The sequence below is a fragment of the Taudactylus pleione genome, unplaced genomic scaffold, assembly GCF_031769625.1.
Source record: "Taudactylus pleione unplaced genomic scaffold, aTauple2 ptg000019l, whole genome shotgun sequence".
NCBI lineage: Eukaryota > Metazoa > Chordata > Amphibia > Anura > Myobatrachidae > Taudactylus > Taudactylus pleione.
Genome location: NW_028284421.1, coordinates 15,285,316 through 15,303,962, shown reverse-complemented (window position 1 = coordinate 15,303,962; position 18,647 = coordinate 15,285,316). Strand labels below are relative to the sequence as shown.

Sequence of the window (18,647 nt, the reverse complement as noted above, 5' to 3'; positions counted from 1 at the left end):
TATAAGATACACAGGTGGTACTAATTATTTCACTTGTGATTCTGGAAAACATGAACTGTTAGGGTTCACTAAAAAATGGATTTGGGAAACCCTGGATTACCTCCATTTTGGTAAGGTGAAAGGTCAACTTTAGACATATGTTTACATTTTGATAGGTATAGGTTTTTATTAATGTAGTGTCAAGGGTTAGGAGCAATCCGGGAATAGAGGTAGCTTTGAGAGAGGTGTTAATAAAATCTCCAGAGACACAGATGGGGATTCGTGTTCAGTTTAGCGTCTTAATCGGGCAAGGTGCTAATCATGAAAAGGGCACATCTGCGTGGGCTGCATCCGAGAAGGTGGGTATGGCCTCTCTGGGTGTGGCTATTCGGCACTCCCCTTTTCCATCACTCTAGGGGAGGCGTGCCTCCAAGCGCTCTCTGCACTGTAAACAGAAGTTGTGCACATAGTATCTATTCACCATGCAGTGAGTGTTCATCCACAACCACCACTCCCCCTCCCTCCCGGGACACTGCGCCGGGGACCGTGAAAAGCACAGCAGGAGGTGGGGTGCCACGCACCCCGTCATCAGCCCGTGTTTAGTGGGGGGGGCACCTCCATAAGAGCAGGGTGCATTTTATTTTTAAAATCTGTCAGGACGCTGTGCCCCACTGAAACAGCCTAGCGAGAGCGCAGTGGATGCAATTAAATTGTCAACATGTATACTGTAGACAGCGTAATGTCGTTGGGGCAATGCTGATGCAGTAGCAATGTGATATAAAGCATGTTACTTATTTATGTTCTCAACAGTCAGAATGCAGATGCGATAGTAATGTGATTTTAAGCATATAACTGTGGCAGCATTTTAACTTAAAACATGATTGTAAAGTATAATGTTTATAGTTATAATGCCGGATTAACATGCTTTAAATCGCCGGACTACCGCATCGGTATTCTGACTCCCTAGCATAAATATCGACAAATCATATGCGTCCCCATAGACTTCAGTGTTTTGATGGCAAGTGATTACTTTATAGGTTATATATTGGATGGATAGAAGCCACAAGTCATATTTTTGTGTGTATAATATATTTCATAGGAATTTATAGCAGTTTGTTTTTTTAATAATACCAACAGTAATAATTCAGGGAGCCATGTCTGAGTTTGTTTTATGTTAATTTGGACAAAATCACATATTAATGCAATTTGAATTTCAAAGTGCTCTACGAAGCACTTGTGTTATATGTTCTAGCATGGTCTTTCTGAAGCATATAGTTTGTGATTTGTATTCTTTTCTGCGGCTGATTATTTTCAAGAGGAATCAGAAAAGTTAATCAAATTACGAATAAATTATTGGTATTAATTATTGATGGACATTTAGCAGGGCGCTGAGGCACGGTACTCGGCAACCCAAAAGGGGTCATGGCAGCCTGGGGAGGGGACGTGTCCTTGTGACACCCTCAATTTGTCACACTTTGTGTCATGTGTAGAACTAATGAAGGTACTGGGCTTCCCCCATGCTCTCCCCTCACGGTGAAAAGATGATATGCGCATGGTCACTGCAACCTTTCCCACCCGAGTGAAATTGCAGCCCGCCGGTAGGGAAGGCACAGGGCAGGCTGTTTTAGTGGGGCGCTGCTAAAAGGGCAGGGTGCATTTTTCCCATTTAAAATCGGGTAGGGTGCATTGCCCCCGCTAAAACGGCCTAGCAGGATCTATAGTAAAGCATGATATATTTAGGCTTATTACCAATTGCCATGGTTTAGCTCACTAAACTCATTTACTATTTTGCAGTCTCAGCAAATCAACCCACAGCTTGCTCTACAAGTACTGCTTCAGTTTGACAAGGCTATCAATTCAGCACTTGCACAACGGGTCAGAAACAGAGTCAACTTCAGGGTAAGTATTCTTGCAGCTTAGAACAAAAAACGCATAGTAAATTCATAAACACCGGAACAAATATGCAAGCCATTAATGGCTCTTTGTTTAGAAAAGCACACTTTTTTTTTTTTTTTTTTTTATCATTCCCCAGTTCTTAAATGTATTCAGAAATCTCTGAATGACATGACTGTATGGGCCCAATCCTATTAGGTGCTAGCTGGGTCCTACAAGCTGTTCTCACAGTGAGCTCACACTGCGAATTACTATACATTTGCAATCCAATTCCAAACTTGCATTGATTTTTCAGGGTAAATTTGCTTTTTTTTTTTTTTCTTTTTTTTTAATTTTTTTTTTTTTGTGCATACACCCTTGAGCAAGTAAAAATTCTTTACGTTAAAGTAAAAATGACTGTACACCGTGCAGAAACTCTGGTACACACCTCCCAATGGGTAACCATGCACTAAGAGCTGTTTAAATAGCAAAGTTTGACAAATTGAAGACACGTCAGTTTTCAGGTGAATTTCTCTAAAAAGCTCAATAGTGAGGTAAATTGATGTGGGACAGTTATGTGGAGGTGCTGTATTTATGGCAAAGGGGATTTTGAACTTGCTGATGAAAGGTGTCTATTCTAGCTTTTTACAAACTTGTATAAAAACACAAAAAAAACTACTTTACAGACCTTTTTCTGTACTCCTAAATGCTGGAAAACCATTAGTTTGATTAAAAACACTTAAGTTTTTAACCGTTAATAAAAAGTGTAAGCTTCAGCTCTTCGACACCTTTTAAAAACCTATAGTACTTCCCTGTGGCCACTAAGTCCTGCTATCTCAGTTGTCACTTTTTTATGGTCAAGGATGGTTTTCTCATTTTATGATGTACTACCGCGAATTTACAATTTGTAATTGGATCTCGCATATTTCAGGTGCTTGCAGTAACATCATCATGACCTCATCTTCAAGCGCCAACAAGCAAGCTATTCCTGTGCTGTAAACGTGACCTGGGTCGGAAGACCCGGGTGAACCGTTTACAATGCCCCATAACCCTGGTCCAACCCTGCTCGCTTCCCAGGCTGGATTGCCAGGTCACTGGACCTGTTATTTTTCGGGGACCCTTTTACACTGAGCCGTGATCCAGGTTGACACGGCAATAGCCCCGGTTATTTAGCCAGTGTAAAAGGCGTATAACAAACACTAAACACAATCTGAGGTTTTTATAATCAGAAAATACCATAATGCAACATTGAAAACCAAGTAAGACTTATTGTGGAGCTCCGTTCAGCATGCAAGTGAAATGAGAGCAGGTGTATGATAAACCGAAATTAAGATAGCGGTCAACGGGCCTGATTCAGATATGTACACAATGCCGATATTACGTGGTTGATCGAATTATCTGCCGACTGCACTTACGTCACGGTCGCACCAAGGTACCTTAGCAATGCCGTTCGCAGGAAGAATTTCTTTGCAAAGTGATTGACATTCAGGGACCATTTGGGAACAGTTACAGGGAGTGGCGGTAAAAACGCAGGCGTGTCCTGATTGCTTTCATAGCGTGTCTTTGCCAACCACTGTGATCCTGTATGTAGATAGTGATTCCGATGTCTCAGGCAACCATTGTGCGTGACCATAGGGCTACTCAGATGGCCAATTACCAAATTATATGCAATGGTGGCTGCATATATGTGTACACAGTTGCTTGGATTTGCGATAGCCCCAGTGGCCGTCTCAATACATATCCCGGTGCCTGCCACACTTGCATATTTTCACACATCGCAGCTGCAATTGCATTATTGTACATATCTGAATCAGGCCCAGTGAACATTTTACAAAAGAGTAAAGTGCAGTCCTAGAAGAATGTCATAGTTCAGTGCACTCCAAGTACATGCATAAAGAGGGCTAGGGTATATGGTAATACTATCCACATGCTACATATCCTGTAGTACAGTGTATGGAGATGATGATGAGAACATTAAAAGCTTAATGTTGCTGGCTTGACCGCAAACAAATATTCTATTGGAACTGCTTAATTAAAATGTAGTTAATAAACACCAAACCAGTGGGCTCTATTCAATTCAACGCAAATTGAATAGCGTTGGGAAGGAGCTCCCAGAGCTATTTAATTCAGCGCACTGTTAAGCCCGACTAAGAATTCTAGCACCTCTCCTCAGGTGCGAGCGGAGATCTGCAAACTTCCTGGCGCAATGCTGTTTTCTGCAGTCAGCGCAGCGGAAACAGCATCGCGCCAGGCAGTTAAGTCGGAGAATGCCCGTTCTTGCCACTAAACACCATGTTTAAGGCACGAGAACGAGCATCCTCCGACATAACAGGCGCGCTGAATTGAATAGTTCCGGGCAGTACTTCCCAGCGCTCTTCATTTCGCGTTGGATAGAATCATGCCCAATGAAACATGTTTCCTTTTTCAACTCTTTGGCAGACATAATGTATGGGTTCACTTTTCAGTGAGCTAAATAGGGAACAAGGTGCACACAACCCTGGAAGGCATATAGGGGGAAATATGAGTTCTGATTAGGCAAAATACGTTTTGCTTTGGGATTTGAAGGGGCTGGGTTTGGCTTTGAAAAAAAATCACCCCTTCTAAACCCTGTGATAAATATTACAAGCGTTCTGCATTTTTGTCAAATCCAAGCACATTACTTTATCCCTGTAGTGTCTCCTCTCTCTCTTTTATCTGTTTATCACCTCTCATCGAGGAAAGCCTTATAACTGCAGATGTGCAGAGCAAAGGGCTGGCCATCCAGCCACAACCCAGCCCCCAGGAGGTGCACACCAAACAAGTGGAGGGAGTATTCAAATGCTTCCTCTTAATGCTGCAGCTTGCCTCTGCCGGCTGAGGTTGGTCTGTGCCCAGTTCTGAGCTCGTGCTGGGCTTTTCCACCACCACGCGCACCAGTAGCATTGTGCCCACCACCATGCGTGTCCTACCCTCCAGGATGGCTGTCAAAACACCCTTCGCACATGGACAAGTAGAAGAGTAACTAAAAATATGTTCTAACACTTGTTATACACTCTCTTTTAAGTCGCGCACACCACTAGCAGAATGCAAATAAAAGTAATCCCACCACTTGAAGGTGCCAAGTAAACTGTCCACTAATTTAGATCCGTAGATGGTCCAATGCACCCTCCTCTCAAAAAAAAAAAAAAAAAATAGAATACTTATATAATTAGCAGACCCCACAGGGTGGGCGTGGTGACTTTCACACCTAGCAAGCATAACCCCAGGAGATGCACACTAATGCACATAGGATGGAGAACAAATGGGCTTCCACTCTCTAGTTAGCTGTCGCTAGTTTGCCCCTCCACACAAACTGGGCATAATCATCCATCTGCCCACGGAACATACAAATGAGAGCGAAACCACCCTGAGCCCACCTGGAGAGGCACCACGACAGGACTACAATAAGAAGGTAGACATCTTGTAAGTGGTCAGCCACTTTAAATTCCTGGTACCTGAAGACAGCCTTAACATAACAGGTAGTCTAATTACAGGTAAAACGGCCTTTTCTGCTAAAAGGAGATGTCTGTCATGTATTGAACTCAGTGTTGCTAAATGTGTGTGTATTAATGACACTACTGTGTGGCATAATGTGCATTGGGGACACTAGTGTGTGGCATGTGAGTTTTGGAAATGATGTGAACTGGAGGGCACTGTGTGGCATAATATGAATTGTGGGCACTACTGTGTGGTATGCATATTTTGAGCACTGTGTTGCATAAAGAGAATTTGGGCCTACTACTGGTGTTGCATGATGTGAAGTTAGGGCACGGCATGGCATAATGTAAATTTAGGGCATGGCGTGGCATAATGTGAATTTAGGGCACTGTGGAGGAAATTCAATTGTTCCAATCAGGCACAAGTGTTGCAGGCGCCCATTATTTCTGCTCACTCCTGCCTGAGGTGCCGAGCAGAAATGTGTGAAAAGTCCAGCTTTTGGGCACCCAAATTGCATTTTCGGTAGCGCACCCAAGTGTTTAGACAGGTTTAGCAGCTTTACACGTCTAAACCTGGTGCATTACGGTGCGACATGCGTGAAAAGTAATGGACGCCTAAAACAATTGAATATCACCCCCTAAAGTGACAAGAGATTGGGCGCAAACAAACGTTTAAATTCCCCCTATGTGTGGCATAATGTGAATTATGGGCACTTTGGGCGCCCAACGTGAAATAACCAATTGTTTCTGCCAATGGGAGCAAGTGCCGTGGGCCTTCATTATTTTTGCTTGCCGCCTCCTGAGCCGGTGAGCAGACATTTGCAAAAAGTCCATCTTTCTACTTCAGGATCCATAGAAGTTCCACAGGGTGACCTTGTGGGTATAGGTGATGCAGAGTCATCCGGGCACCTTACGCAGTAAATTCTTCTCACAGGATGCAACCGGTCTCCCTCTATACCCCGCCCCCGGGCCGGGGGCTCCTCCGTTTCATTGGGTGCCTGGCCAGAGTCGGGTCACTGAACACGCAGTGGGGCTGTTGCTAACAGCCCCTGAAGTTTGAAGATTCTTCTAAGTGCGGTCAGCGCGTACAGTCCAGCGGAAGTTCACACTGCCGCATCATCACTCCGCTAGTGCTGAGACGCCGGTACTGATCAGGGGATCTCTGCAGGCCTCTGGGGTCTTGGCTAGCAGGGACCCCGAATGATCCCCAGACTGCGGGCGGACGCTACGGGGCAGCAGGTGCACCGAATCGCATGTCTTTTTTTTCCAGTGCTGGGGGCTCCATGGGGTTGACAGCGTGTGGAGCCTGGCACTGAGTCCTGTGCTTCCACAAAGCTGTCTGGGACAGCGGGCTGCTGTTTTGTGGGAACGCTCCAGCGTCCTAGGGGTTAATCGCTGGCCAGGGGAGGCAGCCATCCTTGTTTACAGCTGGCTCCTCACTGCTGCACATCGTGCCTTTCCACAGCGGTCTAGCTGGGCTGGACTTCCTTCTTCCGGGTCCACCACCCCTGAGTTCTTCAGCGGCCATTTCTCCTGGCTGCATGTTGAAGATCTCGACGGGCGGTGTGGAGTTCAGGTCTCACTACATACACTGACCACCACCAGGAGGAGAGGTATGTAGCACTTTTGTCCTACTAGATGCTAAGTCTGTGTAGTTGACTAGTAACGGCCACTAAGTGCAGGTATTGTTATTATTCTGCATTGTCTGCGACTGTATGCTAGCGCTGTCTGAGTTTCTCTCTGTAATGTCAGCCATTTTTTGCTATCCCTGTACCTATTCTGCTATTCTAAGCCATAGCACTGGTGTTGTGCGGGTGCAGCTAAAGTCGCAGGCTGCGACCTTTCACCACAGGGTGAGGTACGCAGTCACATCTATAGAGTGGTATCCTCTTCACTATGTCTTGCAGTGAGAGCGACATGCCAAGCTGTTCTGTAAAAAATGTACAGCGGTATTAGAGGCAGGGGACATAGCCTCTGAGGAGTTATGTTTACAGTGTTTCACCCCTCCAGGTCCCTCCTGCGGCTTTTGCCGCTGAGCAGGAGCCGCCATGGGAGTGCCTTGAAAATCACTGACAACCATTACGGTGCGTTTGGCAGGCCTTCCTGTGTTTCCACAGTTTTCAACAGCAGCACCTTTTGCCAGCACAGAACCTGCTGCAATCACCTGCACCTATACAGGTGTTGCCCCCAACCCCCCCCACCAGTGGGTTAATACAGTTCCTGCTATATTGCAAGGTGCGACTGAGGTACACCAGACTGACGCACCCATGTGCAGTCCGGCTGAAAGGGACTTGTGGTCGTCATAATCTACTGTATGGGATGAAGATGACGTGTCATCTGATGATGCTTCTGGATGAGTCTGACTCTGAGCCCCCTTCTCAGGAGGCAGGGGTCAACTCAAAAAAATATATTCCAGGTCTGATACAGGCTGTAAAGGCAGCCCTGATCGTTAAGGAGCATGAACCTCCTGCTCCTAAATCTAGGCATGCATATTTCATGGAAGAAAACGTTGACTGAGGCTACATTCCCATTATCTGACTAACTGGTGAATCATTTGGAGATAGCTTGGAAAACGCCTGGGAAACGTTATCAACCGCAGAAGCGTCTAGTCTCTCCTTATCCTTTTGCTGTGAATAATTTTTTCAAGTGAGGGACTCCACCGGCGGTGGATTCCCATGTCACGTGCTTGGTATAAAAACGCAATGCTTCCTATGCCTTCCCTGTCATCCCTGCAGATTCCACTGATAGGAAGGTAGAGGTGCAGACCAGTTATGGCCATTTGTTGGGTGGCTCGGGTCACTGAATGTTGGGCTAACAGCCTGGAAGCATCCTTAGCCCCAAATGCTACCAGAGAACAGCTGAATCTGGTGGGAAACCTTTGAGATTCTACTACCTATATAAATGAGGCAGCATTGGATATTGGCTTACTAAATGCCAGGATTTCTTTGGCGGCCATTGCAGCTCACCGTTCTCTGTGGCTCCGTTCTTGGAGGGCTGATCCGGAATCCAAGAAGGGGTTTAAATGTTTGCCTTATGACGGTAAAGTTTTATTTGGCCCTGATCTTAGCAGCAGCTAAGTTGGCTTGTCTGCCTTCGGCCACAGCCTCTTCGGGGGCTCGGACTCCATCCTTTCGGACCTATCTGGCCCCAGGTAAGGCTAGAACTCTGTCTTTTCCCAGGCCATCCACCGCCAAAAAATCTGCTAGGCCTAAAAAGCAGCCTTGGAGTACCAGACGTCCGGCTGCCAAGCCTGATGACAAGCCCTCCGCTTGACGGGACGGACCTCCTCCTGGGGGACCCCAGGGTGGGGGGCCGACTTCTTCAGTTCGCCCAGTACTGGTGTCAGACTACCACGGATTCCTGGATGAGGGAAGTTCTCTCTGGGCTACGCCCTCTCCTTCCGCAAAGGACCTCCCCATCAATTCTTATGCTTGGAAAACTCGGTCGCCAGGACTAAAATCTTAGTCACCATGGCGACCGGGATTTGTCGAGCCCTGCTTTAGACAACCAAACACAGTCCACCGGCACAAAAAATTGAATATTGCCCCATCACTATGGACAAGGGATCAGGTGCAAGAGGGCGTGAAAAAAATTTGTGGCCTAGTGTGAATTCTGGGCATTATATTACAGTACATAGAATGTAACATTGATTATATTAATGTATAATAACTGAACACATCTTTATGAATGCATCTAATATGTTGCTCTTCAAGAGTAAAATGTGCCCTCCTCAGTGGTCCGCAACCTACCCCAAAATAATCCTAGAATGAACTATCGATTCCTACCTATCTATACACTCTAAAATTGTCGCTATTTAGCGTTATGAGTCGCACAAGAAATAATTGCTTTCAGACTTTGATTGTGGCTCCAAAGCAGAAAAAGTTATTATTCAACATAAAAGCAGATGGTTACACGCTGTGATCTAAATACAATTAGCGCAAACAAATTATACAGTCACAAGGTACAGTCGTTGCATACACATGTACTCTGGATCCAGATCCCGGCATCAAAGATGAAACCTCTGTCAACAGCAAAGAAAGGATGACTAGCATCTAGTTCAGAGAGCCTACATATATACTCTTAGAGAGATAGGCAATACAATAGAACAGGTTGGCATGATTCCATTGGTGGTTCTTCTGTTACAGTACAGTTCATAGGTCAATTCGTATGGTCACAGTCCAGCCTCCAACAGCTCTGTGTCCATTTTCCCGCTGCATAACAAATCTAGACTGGCTGCATTACAGGGTACATTTTAATGCCCAACTCTCTCTGATCCATAATTTGCAGACACATGTTGCGATTTCTTCACTGATGGAACCGGAAATCTGCAAAGACATAGTGGTTTAGAATGACACCAAACACGGTCTGCTTATCATGCACTAAACCTGAGATATCAAATAACCTGTATTTCACAACATTACTGATAATGAATAAAACCTTAAATATTAACCTTAATGCTAGGGAACCTTTTTATGTAAGTGTGCAGTGTGTAAGTATTGGGATATTAAGAAAAGACGCTAGTTAGCGTTGTGCGTCTACGTGTTTGAAGTACACCGTGGTACGTCTTTTGCAGGGTTGATCATATTATATGTTTATATCAATGTATGCATTTATATAATGGGGACTTTGAACATTGTTCTATTGCTTGGGAATCGCATGACGCTAAATAATCGCATCGCCATATGTACTTATGTGTGAGATTCGCTAAAATGGCGCTGGGCGGCCAGTCGCAAAATGGCGTTGTGCAGATTTTAATTTTAACAGATTCAGTCTCAGACAATTATCCGGCTTTGACAGAACTCTAAACTAAATCCATAAAAGCATGCACACATGGTTAAAAGATCAGTTGTTGTTCAGGCCAAACTCCAAAATGGGGAAGAAACGTGGTTTGTGTGCCTTTGACCACAAAATGATATTTGGTGCCATTCTGGGTGTTTTGGGTATCTCAAAATTCTGCTCTCCTAGGATTTTCTCAAACGACAGTTTCTAGAGCAGTGTTTTCCAATTCCAGTCGTCAAGGAACACTGTCAGCCATTAAAGAAAACATCTTTGCACCAACTAAGATATAAAACATCCACTGTTATGGGTCCCTTGGGGTAATTCAGTTGTACTCTGCACTTATCAGCCAGTTACAGTTTTCTCTCGTACCTATATGGGGTCCGTGGGAAAACTTGTGATGTGGGCAGGAGCGATGTGCCATTCCGGACATATGAATTCCCTCCCTGAGGACTAGATTTGGGAAACACTGTTATAGAATTTACTGATTATGGTGCTGAACAATTTAAATAAAAACTGCCAGTAAGCAATAGTTCTGTGTAGTGAAATTTAATTGTTAATGAGTTGAAGTTGGAAAAATAGATTACCTGGTCTAACGGATCTCTATTTACGCTGCGACACGCAGATGGTCAGTGTCTGGAGTAAACAATATAAAATCATGGATCCATACTGAGCATGAGGTGGTTATGCTGGACCAGTGTTTCCCAACCTCTGTCCTCAAGGCGCACTCGAGGAGCGTACACACTAGACGATATGCTCCCTGAGCGATATCGTCTAGTGTGTCCCCGGCAGGATGTGCTCAATGTCGTTCATGACATTAAGCACACCCGCTGAACGATATCATTAACAATATCGTTCAGCGCCGGGCTCTCTTCCCCCATTTCCCAACATGCAACAACCTGACGACATCGTCAGGTTGTCCTGCATGTATACTCTATGAACGATAATGACGAACGACCCGCGGGAGCGCGCGTCGTCGTTATCGTCATCGTTTTGATGTTAAAAATGGATGATAAGGTGGACGACTGAATAACGATATCGTTATTGTTCATTCGTCTACTGTAATTGCCCAGTGTGTACGCACCTTAACACTGCAGGTTTTAGTGATGTGCATGCTTGAGCACAGATAGTTAAATCAAAATAACTGAGGTACTAATTGAGACACTTGTGTTTAAGTACAGCTATCTGTAAAACCTGCAAACCTGCACCTTATGGTGCGTACACAAGTAGCGATCTGTCAGCTATGCGATATCGCTGACAGATCGTTATGCACCCGCCCTGGTATGCTGGATGATTAATACCGATTATCCAGCACACCAACTACTTACCGATGGCTATAGTGACCAACGATCGCGGGTCCCTATAGTAACTTACTTGATATCGAGCAAGTTGACCAGCATGCACGGCCGATGGACGATTTATCGCTATTGTCCATACGTGGTCGCGCATCGCTGGTCGAAGGTAAGTTGGTAGGGACCATTTAAAAGATAACGGTAACAATATTATCGTTCAAATCCTCCTTTTTAAATCGCTAAATGTACAAGGGTAATCTTGCTCAAAGCAAGAACAAAAGACAAATTATGCCTGTTCCGGGGCACTCTTTATAGAAGATACTGAGTAAAGTATTGCTATGATGAGTAAAAATAAAACTTAACAAATAATGGAGAACCTTTGTTTAAAAAAGAGAATTCTACCTTGTAGGTAGAATGTACACAAATACAATACAAAACATGAAACACAAAAAAGTGTATATATGAATATAAATCCACTTTGAATTAATTCAATCAATTGGGTTATCGCAAATAAATTAATAGGCAATAATTAGTGAAAGAATGACATAATCACAATAAAAATTATTCAATCAAACAACAAGTCACTTCAGATATGTAGTAAATTAGTATGTCAAAACGTATTTTTGAAGGCGAAAATTTAAATGTATAATCTGATGTGTCACCTCTGTCCATAAGTTGAATGATCATAACGCATAAGGGAAACACAGAAGGCACAATATTACGCAGTGTGTACAGTAGCTTACTACACAAATTTGTCAGTAGGGCGGAGAAAAACAGGTCCGTGGTAATCGGGACTGGTCAATACGCTAAAGTATAGACAATAATCAAAATCATATTTATTATTATTATTATTTATTTATATGGCGCTACAAGTGTTCCGCAGCGCCTTACAAAGTACAAAAACAAATTGTATACAAGTGACTTACAGAACAATACAATACAGGACATGGATAATATATATTGCTACATTAGCGACCATATCACCCAGATAAGCAACAGAGCATAAGCAACCAAGTGTTAGGTGCCCTAGTGGTGAGTAAGAAGTAAATGACACTATAGTAAGGAGAAGCACAAGAGGGTAGATGGCCCTGCTCGTGAGAGCTTACATTCTACATTCATATACCAGTATATCATATTTCAATACTCAAATGTATAGACAGTAATCAAAGTCATATATTGTTTGATATCACAGGACAGTCCTTTGTTCGTAAAGAACAAAAATTGTGTAAATATTTGAGCGACTAGATGGTATATGGGACCATGGAAGGAAGTGAAACCTGCGCTACAATTGCGCACAATCACTTCTGCTTTCGCATGTCACAATCAAACGGGATGAGAGAGTGACTGATACGTTAGTCCCAGGGGAAAAGAAAGGCAATGCTTCTGCTTTCTGGGATGTCAGCTGTGTCTCCCCTGTTACCATAGGCATTGCAGAGAGGAAAAACCAGATGAGAGAGCTTGATGGAGGGAAAGGAAAGAGGGAGAATTGGAGAGTGTGTTGTAAGAATCAATGTGTGGGTCTGTGGTTTAGCAAACCCAGAGAGTAATTATACCTAGTGGGCAAATGAAAGAATATAACCCCCTGGGTGGGCAAATAGTATGAATGGTGGTGAGGTACCTAGGAAGTGTGTATGGAAGGATTGAACATAATATAGTGAAGAAAGTAAGGCCTGGAATGCAAGTCCACGGAATCCACTCTAATATCCCCTGTCTGTATCAAACGGGGAATGAGAAGGTGAGAGTGCCGCGTGTGTTACCAGGAGGAAGGATTCGCTACGTGTGTATGCACCATTAGTGTGCCTTGAGGACCGTGGTTGAGAACCCCTGTGCTGGACCAAGACTGTAACCTGCTGATAAAGATATGTGGTTATGAGGCACTTGTTACTAATGCTGCTCGTCTAGTTTGATTCTATTGTGAACAGAGTGATTGATGGGTACCAGGCGGTTATGTTGGTCACTGACTGTAGTGGATATGAGACTTATGCCAGGCATGGTACTGTATGTATATTACATGGCCAAAGTTTGTGGACACCAGAACACATCTATATGTGTGGTTTTGTAGTAGGTCTGCGCTTCAAAAGGTCTATAATGGTCTCTAGCTGCTAAAGTGTACGAGGTACCGCAACCTCGTGAAAATGGTACTAAAATACAGGAAGTTACTTCAGCAGTCCTGATGAAAAAGCCATAATAAAGGCTTTGAAACGTTGATGACTATACGCTGCCTATACGCTGTCGTTTGTACAAGGAGTGCCGTTATCTTGTAACTTCTGCATGAATCTCTTTTCGGGCACCCGAGCAAGTTGTTATATAAAGGGAGTGCCGGACCTTAGCTGTGTTTTATTTATATATATATATATATGTATATATATATATATATATATATATATGTGTGTGTGTGTGTATTAATAATATAGTATTTTGTATGTCAAGCTCAGTGTCAGAATGTTAGTAGCATTTTATAAAGGTCCCGGTGTGAACCACCTGCTTGTACTGTAGGATGGGGCGTTCTTATCGGAAATAATCAATATGACCTGCTTAACCTGGTGGCAAAGAATTTTGGCAGTGCTTTCTTGCAAATAGCGCAGTACAATAGTCTAAAATTGATGCAGTTGTTAGTGATGTAGTGAGTCCAAAGTAGACCAATATTAAGCCCTCTTTGCTGGTATGCTGATGATTTCACAGTTCCTCTCCACCTCAAAAATCACACAGACAGAACCGAAGCATCAGGTACTGGAATACACTATTTTGCAATGCAATAGGTAAGTGTTGCTAACTTACCCGATCTCTGTCGTCTGCCTGCTGGTCCACCAGGTACCTTGCTCCACAGGGTTAATGGTGTGCGGGTGGGAGGATGTGGAAGGAGATCCAACTAATGTAACAGCATAACCATCTGATTTAGGGCTAAAATTGCATGTTTTTATTCCTGTTCACTAACCAGTGATACAGGTATGTATAGGTAACAAGACTAGAAATGGGGGTGAAGATACATACAAGGGAATAACGATATAAAACTATATTGGTATGTCCAAATAAGTCAATTAAATGTCCCAATGTGTTTCATCTCTTTCCGAGACTTTTTCAAGGGTATGTGGTGCAGTGGGCTTAAAGTTCGTCTTATATACCTTACCGGAGCTTGCATGTCTCTGTAATTCCGTTACTTCCGGGTGTGCGGTGCCTGATGCCGCACCGATTCTACCGCTAGAGTCTGTGTGGTTTTCCTGTTGATCTGCTTAGGTGCGCATGCTCCGCGGGCTTCACGGGGACAAATCTTGTGATGTGGGTATATTGGTCTCTCCCCAGACTTGCGCTTCATCCTAATAGCGTTTTCCAATGACTTGTGATCAAGATAGTCTCCACATTGGGGGCGGCCATTTTGTGTGTGACTTTCTCAGTCATAAGGCTTCAGGCTTTTTTTAAGCATGATACTGTGTGTTTGTGTCAATGTTAAATACACTCATCAATGCTCCACTAAATGTTAATTCCTATCTTGATCACAAGTCATTGGAAAACGCTATTAGGATGAAGCGCAAGTCTGGGGAGAGACCAATATACCCACATCACAAGATTTGTCCCCGTGAAGCCCGCAGAGCATGCGCACCTAAGCAGATCAACAGGAAAACCACACAGACAATAGCGGCAGAATCGGCGCAGCATCAGGCACCGCACACCCGGAAGTAACGGAATTACAGAGACATGCAAGCTCCGGTAAGGTATATAAGACTAACTTTAAGCCCACTGCACCACCTACCCTTGAAAAAGTCTCGGAAAGAGATGAAACGCATTGGGACATTTAATTGACTTATTTGGACATACCAGTATAGTTTTATATCGTTATTCCCTTGTATGTATCGTCACCCCCATTCCCAGTCTTGTTACCCATACATACCTGTATCACTGGTTAGTGAACAGGAATAAAAACTTGCAATTTTAGCCCTACATCAGATGGTCATGCTGTTACATTAGTTGGATCTCCTTCCACATCCTCCCACCCGCACACCATTCACCCTGTGGAGCAAGGTACCTGGTGGACCAGCAGGCAGACAACAGAGATCGGGTAAGTTAGCACCACTTACCTATTGCACTGCAAAATAGTGTATTCCAGTACCTGATGCTTCGGTTCTGTCTGTGTGATTTTTGAGGTGGAGAGGAACTGTGAAATCATCAGCATACCAGCAAAGAGAGCTTAAGATTGGTCTTCTTTGGACTCAATACATCAATAACTGCATCAAATTTAGACTATTGTGCTGCGCTATTTGCAAGAACGCACTGCCAAAAGTTTTTGCCACCAGGTTAAGCTGGTCATATTGATTATTTCCGTTAAGAACGCCCATCCTACAGTACAAGCAGGTGGTTCACACCGGGACCTTTATAAAATGCTACTAACATTCTGACACTGAGCTTGACATACAAAATACTATATTATTAATACATACATATATATATTTAATTTCTAGTCATTTGATCTCCAAGCGCTGAAGTAACTTCCTACATTTATATGTGTATTTGATTTCTTTTGCTGCTATAACTGCCTTAACTGTTCTGGTAATAATTTCCACTATGTTTTATAAAATTACTGCAGAGATTCACATGCATTAAGCAACAAGATCACTGCCAAGATTAGGTGTTAATGTTGGGTGATAAATTCTGGCTAGCAGTCAGCGTTTCAATTCATTTTAAAGCTTTTCAGTGGGTCTGAGGGCATTGCTCTTTGGAGGTCAATTGCATTATTCCATTCTAAAACAATTTTTTTTTTTTATGCACTTGCTTTGAGCAATGTGTGCATTATCCTACTGAAACAGGAAACCGTTTTCCCCAGACTTCTGCCCCAAACTGGAAGCACACAGTGTTATGAAGACTTCCCTTTGGCCCAGGCCAAACTAGAACAGCCCAAGACCATTTTTTTCTCTTCCACAGAAGGAAGCGTTCTACTGGTATCCGCCAAACCCAGATTTCGTCTGTCAGAATGTCAAATGATGAAGTATGATTCTCTCCTCAAGAGAACTTGATTCCACTACTCAAGTGTAAAATAGCGGTCTGCTTTACACCACTAAAGCTGACATTTGTCATTGTTCATGGTTATCTGAGTTCGAGGTGCGAATATTCGGTCATGGAAAACAAAACCACAAATCTCCTAAAGCTGGCCACACACTAGACCAACTTACATCCAACCAGCCAACTTGTTGATTGATTGGAATGAAAATCTGGTAAGGAATGGGAGTAAATGATGATCAGCAATTTGTTCCTAAATGCCAGAAAACAGATGAAAATGGTTGTCAGACAAGTTTGTTAAATGTTTGATCTAAACAATTTGTTCAAACAACAGTTTTTGTTCATTTTCCGGCATTTGGGAGCAAATTGCTGATTGTCATTTGCTTTCATTCCTTACCAGATTTTCATTCCAACCAATCAACAAGTTGGCTGGTTGGATGTGAGTTGGTCTAGTGTGTGGCCAGCTTTACAGTTCTGATGTTTCTTTCAAACTGTTTGGAACACTGTAGTGAGTATTATAACCTACAGTTAAGGAGAGACTATTTTTTACAGTTTGCGGCTGAACTGTTGTTCCTGTTACTTTTCATTTCAAGAACAGAACTTCTAGTTCACTGGGGAGAGCAGAAATGTGACTCGTTGGAATGTTGGCGTCCTTACATAGTGCCACGTTGAAAGCCACTAAGCTCTTCTGTAGGACTAATAGCTGACTATTTAAATTGCATGGCTGCATACTTTATGCACTTGCTTTGAGTGTCTGAAATGACCATACTCGCTAAGTAGATCAGGGATCGACAATTTTTTCTAAATATAGGAGCCAGACCATCGTCCCAAACCAAAACCTTACACTACCCCACTTGGGGTGGCCCACCTATTTGCCATTTAGTAACCTGGGCCTAACACCCAGGTCACTCACACCTTTTTGGGGGGGCAGATACCTTATATTGGGCCTAATGCCCGCTATGTAGCCCGGGCCTTGTGCCCACCTATATGCACATAGGCCTATTGCCTGATTTACCCCACGGGCCTAGTACCCGACAAACCTGGTTGTCTAGGGAAGGGTTAATAGTAGGCCTCACAGAGGGCCTACCTGCTACGGTGGAAGAGGCTGCGGCCTTTCACTTTCCACCCCCGCAGTCCTCTCCGGTCCTCAACCGCATTTTTCTGCCGCTGGCCTGTCCTGGCCAGCGGCGACGCCACCTCTTTCAGCCAGCGCCTCCTGTCTTCGGTCTTGCTCACGGCGTCTTCTGGCCTCTTCCGCGGCCGCCGGAACACTTCTGTCTTCTTCGTGAGGTCTTGTCTCCTCCCCCTCTGCCGCCGCACTGCTCTTTCCCACTCAGCGGTATGTAATACAAGACGCCGCATGTGGGGCAGGGCTATGACGTGGCAAGCCATGATTGGCTCATCTTGTCTGCCTCCTATTGGCTGCTGGACCAGCTCTCGGCCAGAGCCAAACACCCGCAGTGGTATCAAGGCTACCGGGTGACAGGCTACAGTAAGCACGCACCCGGGGCCAAGTCCTGCCCGCCACCACCTAAACCGCTGGCGCTGATGGAAGGGATCAGGCGATCCTTTCACCAGGTACCAGTCGCTTCTGCTTACCCGGCGCTGGGAGCAGAAACAGCATCCCAGCGCCGGCCAGGGATGTGTCCCGCAGGGGACACATCTCTTTTGCCTGCCCCTGCAGCTGTACCGATGCTGGGATCAGCCACTTGATCCCAGCAGGGCTTTGCAAAATCCAGTCGCCAGGTCTGAAAACTTGGTCGAGCCCTGAAGTAGATGGGTTTCCTCATACTTTTGTCCACATATGGGCACCAGTCCTGCAACAAGCACTAGTTTCTTTTTGCCAATCCACTTATATAATCTTTTTGCCACTGAAACACTTTTTTTCCTTTTGACACAGCAAATACTGTTTTTTAAATGTTTTAAGTTATTTGAGTTTTGTGCACAATTCCCCCCCCCCCCCCCACCCATAATAAGCAAGAAATTATTATTCCAGCTGACAAAGAATATCAATGCTGTTTCAGAGTGTATTACTAGGCAAATCGTTCTTTCATAGTAAGAGATGGTGTTCTGCGAGGGAGAAAGTGGATAAACTCTCCTAGATGCCATTAGCAAAGTCCTGTAAGTTGCGAGGTGGGGCCTCCATGACTTGGACTTATTTTTCCAGCACATTTGGAGGCCAACGGAACAACTTGCATTTTTTTATGTTCTTCAAGCTATTCTTGAACAAATTTTGCAGTATGTCAGGGTGCATTATCCTGCTGAAAGATGCCACTGCTATCAG

General features: G+C 44.1%; 1 protein-coding gene across 1 annotated transcript in view; it reads left to right on the top strand.

Annotated features, from left to right (window-relative positions):
- The window catches only part of GTF2A2 (general transcription factor IIA subunit 2), a 39,431-nt gene that overhangs the window by 3,824 nt on the left and 16,960 nt on the right, over positions 1-18,647 (top strand). The window contains exon 2 of the mRNA XM_088445579.1: positions 1,774-1,878. Coding sequence (XP_088301705.1) covers positions 1,774-1,878 — 105 coding nt within the window. The remainder of the gene's footprint in view (positions 1-1,773; positions 1,879-18,647) is intronic.